Genomic DNA, 20,607 nt, shown 5'->3' on the forward strand with positions numbered 1-20,607 from the left:
TCACTGCTTTGTGATATTCATGATCGTATAAAGGATATTACTACAAGGGCTTGGGAACACTAAACATAACCATTATTGGTAAACACAGTTCCTTTGTAAATGATTGTAATTCTGTTTTTATGTACATTTTACACAGCCTCACAATTTTTTTGGAATCAGGGTTGTATATACAGTAAGTGAAAGAAATCCAGTTGTTGACCTAATTGTTACACCAGGGTTTGCCATTAAACACTTACATCAGTGGCAAGTACAAGTTGCTTTTTATGGTTTATCTTCACTGATAAAATATACATTGTCTGTAACCATACGATGACATATGTTCGTGTGACTGTGTTGTGACTCTTTTTGTGTCTGTATGTCTGTGATAGAAAGCATGAGATTATTTGAGATGAACTTTACTGGTCTTGCAATTTTTTTCCTCATGACTGGACTTTACTCTTATCTAAAGATGTCTGTGGTGATATTTGTTTCTTGTGTTTTGGGAATGAATATGCAAAGAACAAATGTGAAATCATACCAAATTTATAGTGGTTCCTGTTACATGAGCCTTATCACTGCCGTGTCCTCGATTACTTCAGTGGAAACAGATCTGTGTTGTTTTGTCTGTTGTTATTAGAATACCTATTCATGTTTAATGATAGAATATCTGTAGTGGGCTATGCATTTCTGGTGTCATTCCTCAAAGGCTAGTTAGAATGATTTAGTTATTTCACACAATGCTTGTTCCTGGGCAACAAAGGTGTTACATTCAAATTCCAACATCTCTGACATCCCTGTGTCCTTATTGATGGCAACGCATGTACACAGACACATCTCTGTGAAAGAAAATAAGAAAGAATTGACAGCAGTCGGGATGCCCCCGTGGCCTAGTGGTTAAGAAGCCAACCATAACCCGCAACGTTCAAGGCTCAAATCCATTTCGGGACCTTTAATTATATCCCTCTCTTTCCTTTTTTCCTGTAATTGGTAATAAAGGCAAAACAGTAATATTAATAATAACAATTGATAGAAGTCTGTGCTGCATCACTGTCTAAGCGCTTGTTTTATCATTTAGGGACTGACATCCCAAGTCATCTGAAGCTGAGGGCTGTATGATTGTTATAGCACAGATTGTGTAAAAATCATCAAATTAAGACTTTGAATTAAGTTTTTTTTAACTCATGAATACAAATTTGGATGCTAGACTCAAAGAAATTTACATGTCTGTTATATAATGTAATATAATGAACCATAAACGAGTTAATTGTTGTAGCCTTTGCCGCTTTAAGATAAGATAAGACTCCATTGATCCCTAGAGGGGAAATTCAGCTATTACGTACTGCATTTTTCTGGGCTTAAAGTTGATTACTATACAAGTCCACCCGACTCTGTGGATTCCCTATATTCATTGTGGGATCCCTCATGTTCAGGCCCTGTTTTAACGTTCTGTTGGGAATTAAGTTTAAGCCCTGACATTCTGTGGCTTGCATGTTCAGCTTTCTCTACCTGCACTGTTGCTCACTCATTACATGCCTTTCTGCCTTGTTTATCAGTTTTATTCATTTCAAACTCTGTGGTCTAATTAATCTTGAATCAGTATAACTCTGGTTAGACAGCCTGATAGATAGATAGATAGATAGATAGATAGATAGATAGATAGATACTTTATTCATCTCCGAAGAGAAATTTGCGACCCATGATAAAAGCCTGTTAGTCGAAAATCAATAACTCCTTGAAATAAAGATGTGTATATGTTATGAATACATCTAGAACTTCTACAGAAAAATGTGACTTCACACAAGTCTTGTTAAATGTTTTTTTAATGTTTGCCAGAAATGCATGTCCTTGCTAAGCACTGAGCCCTCACAGACTTTAATAGGCTTGGGAAGGGCTTCGTAGGTAGGGCTTAGCCGCGTATCCTACGCAGTAGCTTACGCTGTAGTCTTGCCTCCCTGAAATGTAACTACACATCACAGAAACGCAGATGTGGTGGAATAGTAGTAAAGTGCAATATTTGTTGTTTGCACATTTGGCACGTGAAACAGTATTGTCAGACTAAATCAATATATTTGAAGTCAAAATCCTGCTATTGTAAGAGAAACCTACACATGCTGTACCAGTCTTTGTTTGAACACACCCTCTCATTCAATAGTTTTTCTTTATTTTTGTTATTTTCTACATTGTAGATTAATACTAAATACATCAAAACTATGAAGTTATGTGTAAACAAAGCAAATTTTGTTTTAGATTTTAGATTCTTCAAAGTAGCCACCTTTTGCTTTGAATACAGCTTTGCATACTATTGCTCAGCCATCTTCATGAAGTGGTTACCAGGAATGTTTTTCCAACAGTTTTGAAGGAGTTTCCATATATGCTGAGCACTTGATGGCAGCTTTTCACTCTCTCTGCAGTCCAGGTTTTCCCAAAACATCTCAGTTGGGTTCAGGTTGGTGATTGTGGAGGTCATAGCCTGAAGGTATGATTTGGATCATTGTCCTGTTGAAATACAAATTATGGGATGGCATGTCACTGCAGAATGCTGTGGTAGCCATGCTGGTAAAGTGTGCAAAGCACACAGCACCATTTCAGCTGATCCTCCTCTAGGCTTCACAGTAGAAACCACACCTGTAAATGCAGTACCATTTGTTTATCTTCCTTGTGTCTTACAAAGACATGGTGGTTAGACGCAAAAATCTCAAATTTGGACTCATCAGACCAAAGTACACATTTCCACTGGTCTAATGTCCATTCCTTGAGTTTCATGGCCCAAGAAATTCTCTTCTTTCTTCTGTTGGTCTCCGTCAGTGGTGGTTTCTTTGCCGCAATTAAATATTGAAAGTCTGATTCAAGCAGCCTCCTCCAAACAGTTGATGTTTAGATTTGTCTGCTACTTGAACCCTGTGAAGCATTCATGTGGGCTCTAATCTGTGGTGCCTTCAATTGGCAATTTCTGAGACTGGTAATTGTAATGAACGTACCCTTTGCAGCAGAGGTAGCTCTTGGTCTTCCTTTCCTAGGACTGTCCTCATTAGAGCTAGTTTAATCATAGTTTGATTTGATGGTTTGTACGATGGCTCAGTTGATGAAAGAAAAGTATTCCACTAATTATCCTTTGACAAGGCATATCTTTTGATTTGAAACCTTTCTGGGTGACTACTTTATTAAGCTGATTGAGAGAATGCCAATAGTAGGGATACACCAATCTGACACCAATATCAGTCCAGTACTGACTCAAATAACTGGGTCTGTAATCTGACAATTTAATGACAGTGTATTCCATTGAATTTAATGTTTACGTCTACATGCCTATTTGCACTAAACATTTCAGAAGAATTTTGATTCCTGATTATTTTGAATGTTGTTTATACTACTTGTGTGATTTGTGATTTATCAAGTTTGTTTGTTCTAGTTTGTGACAAAATTGTGATTTAATGTTTGCATTTTTTCTCGTTTGATGCAGTTGTATTGTTTAATACTGGAATTGTAATTCCTGACCATTTTGTTGCTACGTTAAAAGTTTTATATTTGAATTGTAATTCCTGTAAATTTTAAAGATTTTTTTCCCAGATGCTGGTGCACGATTATCTATTATTTAATAAATAACAATTCAGTCAATTTATAACTCTATAATTATTTATTACGTTTTCTTTTACAAAGTTAAGAAAGCATTGTTTACTTACTTAAAAGAGTGATCCCAGTCTCTTCCATACAGTAAGGCATACAACTTATGAAACAGACTTCAGATCAGTATTTTACCGATATCCAAATCCAGGAGTTGGATCAGAACTGAAAAAAGTGGATTGGTGCATCCCTAGTGAATAGTGTACAAAGCTCTCATCAAAGAAAAAGGTGGCTACTTTGAAGAATCTAAAATACAAAACATAGCTTTGCTTTGTTTACACTTAATTGTTTGCCACATAATTTCAGGTGTTATTTCATAGTTTTGATGTATTATTTGATGTCATATTGTTCTACAGTGTAGAAAAAAGAGAGGGTTTGTCCAAACCTTTGACTTTAAATCTCTTCAGTTATTTTGTTGCACCACACCGATAGAAAAATACATTTGTGAGTGATTATCTTAACTGCATATTATTATAATATATTAAGATAAACATTATAATTGTAATGTATAATGTATTTACAAATAATTAAGTTGTAAACTATTAATTTTCAAATTAATTGATGAGTTAAACATACATGTAACAAAATCAGCCAGGAAGGCATCAGGCAGGCTTACCTTCCTAATGCCGCCTTATGTAAAATCAGATGTGATGATGCTGCCTTACTGGCCGTACATCACTGCCAGTTGATGCAAGTTTGACTTTCAGTGAAGCTAGCTTGCAAAGTTTAACAAAATCTGCAACACCAACACCAACAGATCTACCACTTTAAACTCAAAACCACCATCAGTTTCCAAATCCCAGGCAACCTTTCAAGTGCGATCGAATATGTTTCTCTCCCTGCTACACAGCAAAATAGCCCTGCTGACATTAGCGCCATAAAGGAATATTTCATTTGGAAGCTTTTATAAACATGTTCTTCACTTCTATCATTTGACGTATGAGGCCATCTGGAGGGAGCAAGAGAAACATTGCATTACTGACACTGAGATTTACATGTTGATTAACACAGAGCAACGGGGTAGAAATTGCAACTGCATGTCCTCCATGGTTTCTGGCAACAAACCAGTAGGTTTTGAGAGGTAAGCTGGATGCATTTGGTAGCATGACAGAGGGGGAGTGTGCGTAACAAATAGTATCTATTATTATTAGAAATATCATAAAACGGCAGTGACATGGAAATTAGAGTGATGATTAAAAGACTGAGTGATTGAATTCAATGAATTATTGAGACAAGTAAAAGGTAAATTAATTGTTCAGTTCATAAAACAATGTAAAAATCTTTAGAATAACTGATAAATTACTTGTTAGATTAATCGACTAATCGAAAAGTAATTGTTGGTCGATTGTGAAGATAATTGTTAGATGCAGCATTGACATTTTGATAAACCTCTGCAGCTGATATCAAGTGTAAAGTAGTTTGGATAAGCAGTTTTCAAGAAAGGTCAAACAATTGGGAAAACATGCCTGTTCAGAGTGCGGCACTAGTGTAGTAAGTAAAAACGAGTGAGCTCTGCTTTCATGCACCTTGCATCATGCATCATGCTTTTGTCACTGGTGATAAGTGAATTAAACATTCTGTCAGCAGGCTCATGGAAAAGTAATTTTCTTACCATGTAACAGTATGTTACCTGTGGTTCTTTCAAAACCTGACTCCATCCATCCATTTTCTTACCCACTTATAAGGGGTTGCAGTAGCAGCAGAATAAGCAGTGTATTCTAGTCATCCCTCTCCCCAGCAATGTTTTCCAACCCTCTGTTGCGTGTCAATACATGAGGGGTGAAAGGTGCTGACTGTCCTGTCCTGTCCTGTGAATTACCCCTGTGCAGGCTGAAGGTCTGATGAGGCCAACAGAACCACGTCATCTGCAAAAAGCAGAAACACTGTTCTGAGCTTCCCAAACCACAAATTCTCCTCACTCCAGCTGTGTCTTGACATCCTGTCCATGACTGTCACAAAACAGGATTGGACACACACTCTTACCCACACCTCTGGTTTGCAATGCACAGACACCGGCCTGTCCGACCCCGACTCTTTTTCCTGTTTCTCTGTATGTTTTATAAAGTTGCCCAAAAAACACAACTCATGTATTTGTTGTTAATTACATAGCCTCCCCTCTCAGCCTATCGAAAACAACTAAAACTAACGTGGTGCACTTACAGGCCTTCTGTTAACGATAATGGGGGAATTGTCCGCTAGCTATTCGATCACAGATGGCTTCATGTCAACAGGTAAAAAGATAAAAAGGAAAAATGCTAAAAATCTGACAGACAGACAAGTCTTATGTGTGGAAAGCACTGCACCCCATGTAAGGCAATACAATTCAAGAGCACGGCGAAGTCTCCAAAATGTTGAGTCCATGCGGATTTATTGGAGGACTGCTCTATTAGACTGCATCAGCTTTAGCTAGTTATAGCTAATCAACTGGCAACTGAAGTGTATATCGGAGTCTGATAAGGATAATGTTATAGTCAATAGTAATAAAAGATAAGTTTATGTTTACAGTGGCTCCATGACTTAGTTTGTGTGCCTAACAGCACTTTTTTTATACACTGTAAAATGACCAGCTCACTACATGTCTTTGTCACAGTTCTTTACTAATCACATTAAGAGATCCTTACTAAACATATGTTTTAATATGATGTGTATGTTAAAAACAAATACTGTACATACTACCTGATATTATTATGTAATGTTATTTAATTGTGAACATGAATCCTCACACTACAGCTTCCTTGGGCAATTTAATAGGACAATATCCACAAGTGATGTCTTGAGCTTAGAGCTTGACCGATACAGGATTTTGGGGCCTGACGCCGATACCAACATATGTATATAAACAGAACTTGAACTAGAGCCAAACTAGTTTACATTGCTTGTTATCGATAAATAGCTTAGTCTTCACTCTGATGAGGTGTGAAAGTAGCTATATGGTTAGCCAGCTAGCTACCAGAGCAAATAATTATGATGAGCATGGGTGACATGATGGTTGTCACAGGAAAGTAAAATATAAGAATATTGTGTATTTACTGTATGCACTGCATCTCACCAACTGGGTAGCAATATAGCATGAAGTCAACACATAACAGACTCATGCATTTCACTAATTAGTCAGCAACTTGTCAGTAAAGACACCGCTTGACTCCACCCCACCGTCTGCTCAGCTACCCTGTGTTGAAAGCTATGGTATGGTTGACGTTGCTGAGATGTGCTTCTTGTAGTTGCAGCATACTCTGCTAAACAAAGTATGTGATGACAGGTTTTCTAGTTCACCCCAAGTATATTTCACTGTACTATGGACTGAAATAAAAGATAATAACAATTAAAATAACAGGATGAACCAGACTGAGGCATGCTCTGTGTGTGTCCTGTACTTGGGCACACTTGGTAATAATTGCTATTACTACTGTGATTTATGAGAATTTAGTTTTGCCGGTAATTTGTCAAAGGCCAAAGATTTTGACCTGATGGTGTTGCTAGACCAAAAGTCAAACAATCACCAAAGATAGTCCAATTCATTTGTACGGGGACATGAATGTCTGGACCAAATTTCACGGCAATCCCTGAAAAGATATTCTTTGTCTTTGTCAATCATAGTCTTGAATTAGTGGTCTCGACTGTCTCTGTGCAAGAGTGATTATTTTGCTGTGGAAGTGAAATTGTTGTTATTATTTAATTTGTATTATTATTATAATTTGTTTTCTTTGTTGGGGGTTTAACATGTATTTAAGAGCACTGACTGACTGTGGGATGAGACTGGGTCCCAGGTAAACTTTAAATAGGGCTGAACAATATACGTTTTCAGCATATGGCATGTTTTCAGATGATATGTTTTTGTCCAAGTGTGTATGTTGTCTAGCTAGGTCAGTAAGTTTTATGTAACAGCCTCAATATGCTTCCAAACACACGCATTCACTTTGCAACTCCAACACAGACATTTTTCACGTTCAACACGTACACATACAATGATTAGAATCACCGTGACAACTTCTTTGAAAGAATCCTTTTGGTCTGTGTTGCTACATTAGTTAGTTATCATGTTCAAAACTGAGTGTAACTGGACCAGCCATGGTAGTGGGTGGGGCATGACGCCAAAGGTAGTTTACAAATGAAAAATGAAATGAAAAATTAAAGGATTTGTTAATAGTTATTAAACCACTTATAAAGTACAACTTCAACTCCAAAACAGCTAGGACACAGTGTAAAACAAATGAAGCAGAAAATAGCACAAAGACAATATATTAAATGTTTTACCTCATCAACTTAATTGATTGTTGTAAATAAATGCTTATTCTGAATTTGATGCCAACATTGAAATGTTGCATTATTTATATTATTACACACTGTATTTGTTTATATCACACAAACTGAGAATATCAAACTAATGCTCTTGGCACTGTTTTCTTTTGTCGAACTTGGTCTTGACTTGATCTTGAGACTGCTCAGACTGGGACTTGTCTCTGACTCATCTTCAGTGGTATTGACTACAGTTGAGTTTAAACACTTTTGTGTGTCCACACTGTTGGTAAAGACACCTATTTTCACAGCAATATTGGCATCAGTTGATTTACTCTGATACTAACACAGTTGGCTTAGTATTGCACTTCATCATTTAGCAACTTGTTGTGAGCAGGAAGCATTAGTTTCTGCCTGTTCTCTGTGTGTGGCTGTGCTTCCTGGAGTGACACCTCACTGTTACCCTAAATATTATTTTATCATTGTGTATCAATGCAACACTAATGAATAGACGAAACAGTTGGCAGAAAAAGAGAAAATGTCTTTAATGAGACATACTTAGCAGTCATCTGATTAAAGTCAGGAAGGAGGAATGATTGGATTGAGGGAAATATGGATGAAAGACGGATACATAGAAATAATTTCAGAGGTAGAGAGGTTTGAGAAAGCAGGAAGGATGATGAAGGAAAGGGGAGGGAGATAGTGGCTGGTAGGGTGGGTTGGGTTGCTAGGGGAGAGTGTGTCAGACTGCTGCTGCTGTGAGCTAGGCCTGCTATTGGAAGCTACTTGCTTAGCAGGAGAGAGGTGGAAGAGGAGAGAGAGAAGTAGCTAATGAGTATTGTGGGCTGGTTGCTGAGACAGCACTAGGTTTATTTATAGAGTGCTGGCCAGCCTGCCCTTAGATACAAACAGCGAATCAGCTGACAGAAAAAGAGGGTGCATCAACCAATGGCAGTGTAAGAAGGGGGATGCCAGATTGAGGAAGTGCTGTGCGTGCCTCTCAGTCTCTTAAAGAGACGGTGCTGATTTTTCAGTACTAGGCAGATATTCTCCCTCTCCAGCAGTGTCATAAGAGTAGGCACGCCAGGACCCAGAGCATCACAACATTCCCAGTGACAATGCTTGGATTACTTTCTTGTACTGGTGTCAACTAGTGTTGTCACAATACCAAAATTTTGTTTTACCAAGCTTGGTATCATGACACTTGATAGCAAAACGATACTTGAAACTGAAACAAGACTGATTCAGTACTTGACACCTAACAAATCAGAAATGATGATGATGGTCATCCCATCTTTCAGTCAGTTGAAGGGTGGTGTGAATGGTAGGCTGACTGGCTGGTGGGCTGGTATCACTTGAACTGTGTAATTAAACAAGAGGTCAGATGAGCAACAATGACATACAGAATGCTGTTGCTTGTATAAAATACATTACGCTATTTAATTTTATACATATCAGGTCAAATCTATGGTTATATTTATTGGGTAAAATGTGAATATATTATGTATTATAAATCTGCCCTGCGCATGTATTATTTTTTGAACAGTTCCAAAATGGCAAACCACAGTTATACGGACAGGCCATTTCCACAAATAAGGCACACTAAAATAAGTGCCTTATTTTACTCGCTGTTCTGTCTGACACTATAGAGCCACGTTAGTAGAAAACTAGAGAAAACTGTAGATCCAGCTTAAAACTGACACATAGCAATTATCCCTATGCTATTTAGTGATTTAACCTTTTTTAAGACCATCAAAATGAGGCCTCTAGATAACTGTAGCTTAATACATTTGTCATTTTGGAACTACACTTGTTATGCTATTTACACTACGTATCTCATACAGGTTGTTCCCTCATCACCAATCGGCCAGCAGATTAGCCAGCTAGCTTATTCGCTAACCTCTTGCGTTTTCTACTCCTTGGAGAGGTCTTGGTGTCAGTCACTGAGATGCTTGGCCAGGTTTGAAGTGTTTCCTCCCTTACACAACACTGTTTTATATCACCTTTTGCATACAGGCTACATTAAGTCAGTGGGCCCACCATCAGTGCCAGCTCTGTAGACAAAGTGGGCCCACTGTAAACTGTGGCAGCCCATTTTGTTAACCAGCACAGGGCAGGGGGTATTGTTTCTGAAGATGGCATGCTGCTGTCAGTCATAGACATGTTGAGGAAGACACATTGCTTCTCTCTCTCCCCCTGACCAAAGATGTACAAGCCTTTGATTTGGCTACCTTGCCAGTACTTCCACCTAGTGGAGGTCCAGACAAATTAAACATTTCATCCTCTACACTGACACATTTGACCTACAACAAGTACTGAACATTGGGCCATTGTAATATAGTTTTTAACAAAAAGTATTGGAAAAGAAACAAAATTTTGGTATAACTGTCCAACACGACACACAACAGAACTCAAGTAAGCACAAGCTGTTCAACACAGAGGTTAAAAGCCACTGAATGTTTCTTAAGTTCACAAAAAGAGCTTCATTCAGCATAGATCAAATGAAAATCTCAGGGAGCCACTGAGTAGGAGAACTGTCTATACTGTATATGGTAGATAGTCGTGCTGAGGAACCTATAATTACAAAAGTTATTCTTACATGTGCACTGAGAATGTCTGCCCTGGATTATGTTATAGAGAAAAAAAGACCTAATTTTGCAACCCTGAAAACTCTTTGACTGGTATAGAAGTAGTGTTGTCCTTGTCTGTCTGTCTGTGTCCAGCTCTCAGAATGTTAGTAGCTTGTAAATAAATTTCTGTGGTTTGGACTTAAGTTCATACTTTCTGTTTTTACTTTCATCTAATTGAGTTAAGAAGCTTCTCTGTTTTCTAATGTGCCCTTCTCCTACTTATATCAAACTTTATTTCCCGATGCTTTAGAAAAGCTTTAGATGTGCATATATAGATAATGTATTTTATACTGTAGTGACATTTCTGCCTTTAAGATAAGATAAGTTAAGATAAGATAAGATAGACTTTATTAATCCCCATCTGGGGAAATTTGGGTATTACAGAAGCAGGTAATGGCAGTTGAAAAAAAATAGCAACATAAATAGAGAAATGCTAAATAAAAAATAAAAACTTACCATATATCTGTACATTTATACAAATGACTATGTAAAAGAAAAACAAATATATATATATATATATATATATATATATATATATATATATATATATATATATATATATTGCCGCCAAGGACTATGAGAAGAATTGCTGTAATATTATACTAACAAAAATGCTATGGAATTGTTTAGGAGTTTTGTGACATTTGCTACTTATTTTACATAAATTGGCCCAATTTTTTTTCACAACATGGGTTCTTGTTGCTGATCGCCTTGCATTTATATTTATACAAACACCATCACTCTTGGTGGGTAAGAAAATTCATTGTGATGTTTTCTCACTTTCAACAGCCAAACAGTATTTCTCATTTCTCACATTATGCCATTGCCTTCTTTTGTTATTGCTGCCTTATTCTTGACTAAAACTAGAGCATTGCATTCATTTAAGTTTGAGTGATATAGATGTCAGCAGTGATTCATTTGCATGTGCACCTTTTGAGGTTCTCTTTCATATAGATTTGCATGTAAGAGGTAGGAAGAATCAGAGTATATTCCACATCTTGCCTCTGTTTGGTCTTTTGATTTGTCCAATTACTTGCTTGATCAGGACAAGATTGGCTTTGAAAACTTTTCTGCAGAGTTTGTCAGTGACCCCACAGATAAAGGCTGTGTACTGGTACTGGACTCATGTGGTCCGATTTTAAAGAACTCCAGAGCTTTGTGCAGTCCAAAAGACAAAATGTACTGAAAAAGATGACAGTTGTCATTTACAAAATTCATATTTTTATTTAATGAAATGTTTTGTGTCAGTCCAATTTTGCCATTTATCCTTTCAAAGACAACATTTTCACTGCAGTCAAAAAACAGTTTGCTCCACCACTTGGCACAGTGTATTAACAGGTTGGTCACTTTCAGATTAAGATTTTTTTTAAAGGATTTTTTGATGATGTCATAAAATGTGACAATAGACATTCAAAGCTTCATTTGTGCTGAGTGTAAAAACATGGCATTCAGTGCAGCTTTATGTGGCTGCAGTAGGTGCTTAAGATGCAATAGCTGAAACACAATTTGACCAGTATAACAAAGAGTCAATCCAGCTGTAGTTTAGCATTATTCATTTGCCCAAAGGCATGATGAGAACAAGAACTCCCTGGTGTACATGTGTCATCAGAGGTCTATCAGCATTTGTTTACATTGAAAGATCAAAGAGCAACTGATACTGCACATTGATTGATTCCAAAAACTTGCACTGACTGTCCGTGGATTTTTTCCCCACTTCTCATAGAAGAAGAAATGCTGTGTATGTATATTTGGTTTGGCATCTACAGGATGAGACTGACAGATGCATATTATTGTGCTGACTGCCAGCTGAAGCTTTTGGAATGTACATGTGACATCAGCTTGGTTGGCTTGCTTGGTTTGCTGGGCTCAGTGTTGGCTCATATAATAGCTGATAGAGCATGCTGAAGTGAAATCAGAAATTGGATTACTTGTTGTGAATCACTGATTCACCAATTTAGTGCAGATTTGGGATCTCTGCAGTTTTTCATTTTCCTCCAGTAGCAAAACACAGGTTGACCAAAGGCCAAAGTAAATTTGTAGTACCAGTTGCAGTTTAAAAGTCATGTCAAACATCATGTCAAACTGTTTAATTACCAGATATATGACTCCTTAAACAGAGTTAAAAATCAAGGAGTCACAGAAACCCAGTGATGGAAAGATGATGAGAGTCAAAAGTACCCATGTTACTTTGCAAGCAAAAGTGACATTGCAAATTTCTACAACTAGCTTAAATGCAACAAAAATGTCGGGAAAAAGTAAATAGAAAATCTCTATCGCCCAAGCAGACAAATATCCACAGCCGGTGTCGTAAAAAGACTACAGAGGCTAGGACTTACTACCGAGATTTTCTGAAGATATGCCTCTATTCAACACTTCAAAATGAGTGATTGAGGCTTTGATTTGTTAGGCAGTCACTACTCAAGGCCTTGTTGTTGTAACAAGTGGAAGAGGCCCAGTCCAACCGAAGAGTGATCATTGATTAGCTTGCCAAACCCATGCTGGCCTTTCCCTGGAACCAACCACGGCACACTGGCCAGACTATGAGAGTTAACCTTGAGGTAACTCTGGATTTGTTAGAGAACCACTATGCTTATTTATTAGACTCAAGTGGCATTACTTGGGTTTATTTTCGTTGGCCAGCTGTTGTATTGATTCTCTCAGTATTTTTGGTTGCTTCATGGGATCTCAAAGAGAAGTTTGCTGTTGAGATAAAGACTCATTCATGGGTAGTTGGACTGTGCATTTGTGTTGAGCACTGACTGCCCGAAGGTCTGAGAGTATTTTCTAGTTAAGTATCTAGTTGTCATGTTGGCTTTCCTATGTTTTATAGTAGACTGTTCATACTGATATAGGCTAATATAAATCACATAAAATTTATAAGATTTTGTAAGAATTTTGTAAGTGTCTGCTTAGAAAAATTCTGGTTATTGGACAAATGTAGTTGTAGCCACCACCCTTACCATGGTCAATAGACCTCATACATGTAGACAAGGGTACACACAGTGAATCCTAAAATTACGGCTAAGCAACCACTTTCTTTAAAATATCAGAGCAACAAGGATTAGGTTTCGCTAGTTCCTACATTAAGCAACTACTGCCAGGTGGTCAGAATCAGATACCTGGTTCAGCACTTATGTGTGAAGGATATCTAACCGTCACTTACGAAGTATGATTCACTGATTTGAAGAGAGGCTGCGGGCATGTGAGACAATTGGTAGGACAGGTTCATTATGAAAATGGATGACAGAGATAATATAAATTCAGTCATTGGTTGAGCATGTTTCTGCACCTTTGGGCATGTTTTTGCTGGGCAGATTTGTCCCTTTTCCCTCTGTGTGACACACTAAAATTCTCGTGCCATATTTAACAAAAAGCAGGACCTTGACTGATGTTCTTCATTAAGGATACTGTAGGTAATCCTCTTTCCCTTCGGTGAAATACTTCCTCAGTTTTTTCTTCATGGGTGCTATTTGAGTGAATGATTCCTCATCAATGGATGTTACAGCAAATGTTCTACTCACTGCCACCTGCTTTACTGGAAGGGAATGTCAAGCACATCAAATAGACCCTTTGCCTCCTGTGAATTTTTTTTCATTTAATTATTTATTTATTAAGAAAGGTTAAAAACAGACAGATAAAATGCAAATAAAATGGGAAAAACAGGAGGGTTGATAGGTCTGTGTCACACCTTGCAGATCACACAGGACTGAAGCAGGTTCTTCCCTGTTTCAGCCTGGAGGTGAAAAAAATGGTCACAAATCTAACATTCTGAAACTAGTCTTCCTTCATAACCGAACAGGGCCTTCATTTTGGGGGGGCAGAGTCTATAGCTGGCTACAGGTGAGCTGTGTATTGTACGATTTTTAAAAAACACTGAAATACTGAATTTTTTTTCCAAAAGTGTAATCAAGTAGAGAGTGGACTTATATATATATATATATATATGTCTAATAGATTATACTTGAATTTGCTGTTTCATGCCGTTGCGTACAAGCTGTCTGTTTTTTTTTTTTTAAGAAAGTGTCCTAGTGTCCCAGTAGCTAATGATTATATCTACATCTGTCTACATAGACATATTGTGTATATGCTTGGATGAAAACAACACAGATAGCAATTCATATTTTTTCATAAAAAATCATGATGTCTCCTAGAGTGGAAATCATTTTCATGTGATTCATGTGGTTCTTATTTTGACCAAATCATGCAGCCTGGTTATATAGTAGCAAACCTGAATGTTCTTTTTTGAACTGCAATTAAAGGGAAAGTTGCCTAAAAGAGATGTTGAGAGATCGCTCTACAGTTATTCATGCTCTATGTGCATTGGTGAGATGGTCAGCCTTGTATAATTCCCTGCTGAAAATGTGGAAATAGATTATTACTTGTACAAACATGGTATGTAGGTCAATAAATTGGCTGATAAGTAATAGGAAATGTCAAAGATATGTCTGTGGTCATTTAGAAGCACTGCCTCCATGTGACAAAGTTTGTACACCACAGAGCACCGTTTTACACTGTAAAACATATCACATACCATATTGTCTTACATGTTGATATTTGAAAAGATTAGATTGGATGTATGATCAACAGATGTTTTATACTCACTGTAGTGACCCCTTTTGCCAATCGATCAAGGGCACCTGGTTGCTGATGGTGATGATGTTTCTACGTGTGTAAATGACATGTCCACTCCACTGAAATGGCTCTTCCACTCACAACTATTCATATTGTTATAAGCCTCAAAAACCCAGTATCAGTTGGGCTCTTACTTACTTTTTCAACAGTTCTTGAGGCATATCTGGAGGTAAAAGTAATAATTTGCGACATTTTCATCAGAAATTGCACAAATCTGACAGTGATGTGTTTAAAATGTTTGGGGCATTTTGGTACTTGGTAACGAATAACTTCCAAACTTGGATATGTACAATGCATAGGACAGTATGTATGACCAATTTGGAAAGTTTAATTTATGACTGTGGTGTGATGGACATATGGATTCTGATCAGTTGCGGTGCAGCAACAAAACAGCAGTAGCCATGTTGTATCAAAGATAAAGGCAAAGAAACAGACTTGAATGTAGGGGTCTCTCTCTTTAATCATCTCTCTCTCTCCCCAGGTGTAAGCAGCTCAGGATGTCCGCCCACCTCCTCCTCCTCCTCCTCCTCCTCCTCCTCCACTGCCCAGGGCTTCTCCCTCGCTGAGCCAGCCATGACCAGCCAGCACACACATACACACCCCTCCTTCAGCTCCATCCACTCCATGGCCGAGCAGCAGCAGGTGAAACACGCACACTCCCACTCACACACACACACACACACACACACACAGTGTTACAGGATCTGCCATACATGCCTTTGTCACAGGAACTGATATGTTTCACCTGCTCTCTGCAACACCAGAGAGATGTGTTGCATTCTTTCATTCATTTTTTGATATAGATTCTAGTCTTACTACAAGGAGCAAATTACTGAGCCCTTACTCAGCATTCTTGAAGTTATGTTCACAATCAACAATTTAACAATCTCAGAAACTTTTTGGGGAAAACAAAAGCACACAAGCTGACCAATTACAGTTTGTCACAGTTCCCCACATGATACCTCTGTAGCCATTCTGTCGTTTACACATAGCTGTATTATCCCTTAAATGTGAGCATGTCTGAGACCTATTCACAATAAACTGTACATTTGCAGTAATGTCAAGAAATGTCTTATGTACAATTGAACAATACTTGGAGTTTCTTCCTTTTTCCTTTCGATTGTCTTTGAAAAGTAAGCATCCTTGTATACATGGCATACTCAAACATGCGGTGGAAAAGTGCATACATTATACAAACGGCACCCTATAACAGTTTAACCTTATTCAGTCCCTCTTGGCAGTTAAGTATCTATGAACTCAGCTAATATTTCCCTAAGCTGGAAATCAGAGCAGAATTGCTTGGGTCAGAGTTCCGGCAGCTTATCTAAGAGATGACAAATACAAGAAAATAAAAAAGAGTGATTACGACAGCAATGGCAAAATGCTGTTCACTGTGGAGACAAGCGGATACCTATATTAACCATAGTATACTACTTTTACAAATGGCAAATGAACGGTTTGAAATAGAGAGAGGGTAAACTTCTGTGGAAACTTTCTTTTTCATTTCTTTACTGGTTGTTTGGTAAGTTGTTTCATTTATTTGTAGGTATTTAGCACTATATTACATGGTTGAGTACACTAGTACTCTTCAGCAAGTGTCTATCAGCCTTATATGGTAGTGGTGGTACAAACCAGGCTGCCACTATCCATTATCTACTCTGTATAATCTCATCTAGCAGCGAAATAATGAAAGTTGTAGTTTAAAATAGAGGTTAGGTTAGTAGCATGACAAAATTGATGTTGCAAGTTTTGCTATCTAATATCATGAATTGTCCCAAACCTGATAATCATACTCTGAAACTGACGTTACACCAGTACGTTTTTTCCTTATTGATCTTGTCTGCTGTCAGCTGGTAAAGAGGTCTGTTAGTCAGGGAACTGGGAGATCATCTCAGCTGTTGCCATGCTCACACAAAGATCTGTGGTGGCAAGCTGAACTAGACAATTCCGGCGCCACCGAAATTTTGACAGTGGCACGAGGGGGCTGTTGGTGTTATCTATACCACTGTTTCTCGAGCCTGGTCCTGGAGTACCACTGCCCTGCATGTTTTAGATGTATCCCTGCTCCAGCACACCTGATTCAAATGAATGGCTCGTTATCAGGCCTCAGCAGAGCCCAGTAACAAGCTGAGCATTTGAATCAGGTGTGTTGCAGCGCGGAAACATCTAAAACATGCAGGGCAGTATTGGCTTACACGGAGCAGCAGAGCAGGGCAGCTGGTGCAAAATCCCTCTTTATTTAAATTTGGTGGGGGCTGACCCTTTAAAATTGAAATCAGAGGCTAGAAGAGACGTTTGTCTACAAAAGGATCCAAAAATTATGTGTCTCCTATTCACCGTTTGGAGTTTATGGCAATTAAAAAAAAAATTTCAGGCGATTTCTCACTGCCTCTCGCACTCTAGCTGATGACATCACCCATTCTAGGGGCAGAAATTCTGAGCATTTTTTGAGAAACTTTATGGTCTTCAGATGTTCATAGCTCGAAAACCATAAGAGATATCAAAAAGTGAGCCGAGGTTCATTTTGAGCTGACAAAATTATCTACATTTTAAAGTTTGAATGAAGTCTCTAGGAGAAAGTATGGCGAAGCAGCGGAAACTTGAAAAAGGCTGAAATTTGAGGAAATTTCCCATTCATTTCTTATGGGAAATTTTTTGCAGTTTTTTGCGAATAACTGCGAATTATTAACGAATCCTGTCATAAGTACATAGCACACCATTCCCGATCGAGCCGCACGTTTTGATATATAGTTTGCGAGGGTTTTCTCAAAGTTGTGGGACTAGTTACGCGCCGAAATTCTGGCGGAATATGAAAAATAAGAAGAAAAAATGCAAGAAATTACAATAGTTGCTCGTGCATTGCCTCGTGCCACCAAAAAGTTGACCCGTCAGAAGCTCTAAATGCAGTAGTTAAGAGCTGTGCACATTCTCAAGAGCAGCAGCCACCCTCCCTCTCCATGCTGCTACTGCTCCCGCTGACCTTGGCGGCATGGCTATGTTAACACTGAAAACATGGAGGTGGTGGTGGCAACCAATTGCTTGCTGGTTTTCTCACTAGAGTCGCTTGCACCCCTGCCATGTCTATATATGGTTGCTAAGGTATGATTGAATAGTTGCTGTTTGAAGTAGGGGTTTAGTGAACTATCATCTCATTCTTAGACATTGCCCAAACAGCCACTGACAGCTTTTAGTCTTTCTCTGAAAATCATAGCAAACTATAGCCAATAACCTTTCAGCTTGACATCAACAAGGTTGCCAATGGTTTACTAGCGTGACATTTCATGAGTCAGTGCACTCAGGGAAGGTCGACCACTATGTAAAATGTGTGAGGAATTGGCCATTAAGGGGCATCAAAGCAAAAGCATGTTCACCCTCCCAAGGGGAAAAACCTTATTGTGTGATTGTGTCGGTTTACTATAAATATTATTATTTATTTCCATGAGCTGGAATGAGCTAGAATCATGAAAGTCAGCCCAACAACTTGAAGGGTTTGTGCAGGCGAAATATGAGCTCAATTGGCTACATGGTGACACTGTAATTAAGGTTCAAAAATGCCATTTTGGAAAGGCCACACCCCTCACATTATATATCTGATTGACTTGAAACTGGACACACAAGCCCAGCTCAATGTGTTCTACAAAAAAGCGTCTTGGACCAAAAAAGTACACTATGATGGACATTCAACTATTTTGAATCTTTTGAAAAACAGTGATAGAAATCAAAGTTTTTTGATTTTGACTGTATCAACACCAAAATTGGTATACAGCTTCACAGGACTGAAATACACATTTCTATCAGAAATGTACCATAAATACATAAATGCTTCTTTTTTCAAAATTGTATCCCTTTTCTAAATTCTTGTGATTTTTTTTTTTTTTTTTTTTGTCATTTTGTGATTTCCTGTCATTTTGTGACGTTGGTTTGGCATCCTGGCTCAGGAGCCAGTCGGCAGTGTTGGAGAAGGCGTCCCTTCCTGCCAACCTCTTTCTCTTCTCTTCCAACCAGCTAGATGGTTGGGTGTTTTTTTTTGCATGCATCACATACACTTCAGTTATCCACACACTGCTTTCATTACTGAGCTAGCTAGCATTGTTAGTTAATTAGTTTTATCTTAAATTGATAATAATTATGTATTTAGTCTTTCAGCCATTCATCTATAATTTTCAATACTGTGTGGGACCCTTTGCTGTATACTGGGAGTTCAAGCCATTCAAGAGACTGCTGAGACTGTCAGTTAGTCACCTTCTCTGACATCCATAACTCTAGGGTTTGAATCCCCAGGTGCCCATGTCCTCCTTGCCAACAGTGTAGGAAATCATGCATGTGGTATGTTTTCAAGTGCTTTTTGAGATCATATTAATCCTGAAATCCTGAAATATTTAAGTTTTGATTTATTTATTGTCCCTGCCCTATTTAAGACCTGAATGTCTGTAGGAAGGCAGTGGTGTGGGAGGTTTTGTCTCCTACAATCATACTTCACCTTCTTATTTATATATTCTCATGTGCTAGTTCAAACTCCAGACATGTATATGAAGTGTTGCTGTTCTCTGTAGGTGCTGTCTGATATGACCATACTCCAGCGGAGGATTCCCCCTAGTTTCAGAGACCCTGCCAGCGCCCCTCTAAGGAAACTCTCTGTTGACCTCATCAAAACTTACAAGCACATCAATGAGGTATGTCACATGAGACAGCCTATACCTTTGTGTTTTTTTGACTTTTCTAGTTTTAATTACTTTTCAGGCTTTAAATGTATTTGCCTGTTTTCTGCACCATGGGTGATGTTTGAAGATTCTGAGATCAAACCTGACCTGGAATAAAGCTTTGTTAGGAATACATAGCTGTCAGTGGAAAATTCACTCTGTAACAGGGTTTACTTCATGATGTTTCCCTTACTTTGGACAGTAAAGTTGCCACCCACATAAACATTCCGCCTTCTTAATAATTTTGAAATCAGAGCAACATGAACTGAAATAATAATACCAGGTGACACTTGTCAGAGTTGTTCTATTGAAGCGATTTTAAAAGAGAATGACATCTCTGCTACAATAAATACATGACCTAGTAGTACAACAACTTTCTGTTTGTATTGTTTGTTTTCTATATTGTTGTAAAGTGAAGATTTTAACATTACATCGAATTGAAAATGTGTAATTGTTATATTTGATATATTTGACATTCAATCCAAAAAACATCAAACAACCAGAGGTTCAACAAAGTCAGAGATAATTAGGAAAATCAAAGTCAAAGTCAAAGTCAAAGTCAGCTTTATTGTCAATTCTGCAGTATGTACAGGACAAACAGAGAATCGAAATTGCTTTACTCTTCAACCCTTTTGTGACAGGACATATATTAAAAAAAGAGATAAATAAAAACTGTACAATCTAAATAAAAACTGTACAAACTAAGTAAAAAACTGTGCAATCTAAACAATGAAACATTGAGAATGTAATAGTGCAAATGTAAACTGAATGATAAGCACTGATCTTCTGTGATTCAGTGTCTAAGTTTT

General features: G+C 37.9%; 1 protein-coding gene across 2 annotated transcripts in view; it reads left to right on the forward strand.

The window, feature by feature from the left end:
- Nucleotides 1-20,607, forward strand: part of dyrk1b (dual-specificity tyrosine-(Y)-phosphorylation regulated kinase 1B) — a 74,744-nt gene that overhangs the window by 39,863 nt on the left and 14,274 nt on the right. For both annotated transcript variants that reach the window (XM_041942378.1, XM_041942377.1), the window contains exons 2-3: nt 15,580-15,740; nt 19,652-19,771. In XM_041942378.1, coding sequence (XP_041798312.1) covers nt 15,672-15,740; nt 19,652-19,771 — 189 coding nt within the window. In that variant the 5' untranslated portion in view covers nt 15,580-15,671. The remainder of the gene's footprint in view (nt 1-15,579; nt 15,741-19,651; nt 19,772-20,607) is intronic.

This window comes from Chelmon rostratus, chromosome 8 (genome assembly GCF_017976325.1).
Source record: "Chelmon rostratus isolate fCheRos1 chromosome 8, fCheRos1.pri, whole genome shotgun sequence".
NCBI classification, from domain to species: domain Eukaryota; kingdom Metazoa; phylum Chordata; class Actinopteri; order Chaetodontiformes; family Chaetodontidae; genus Chelmon; species Chelmon rostratus.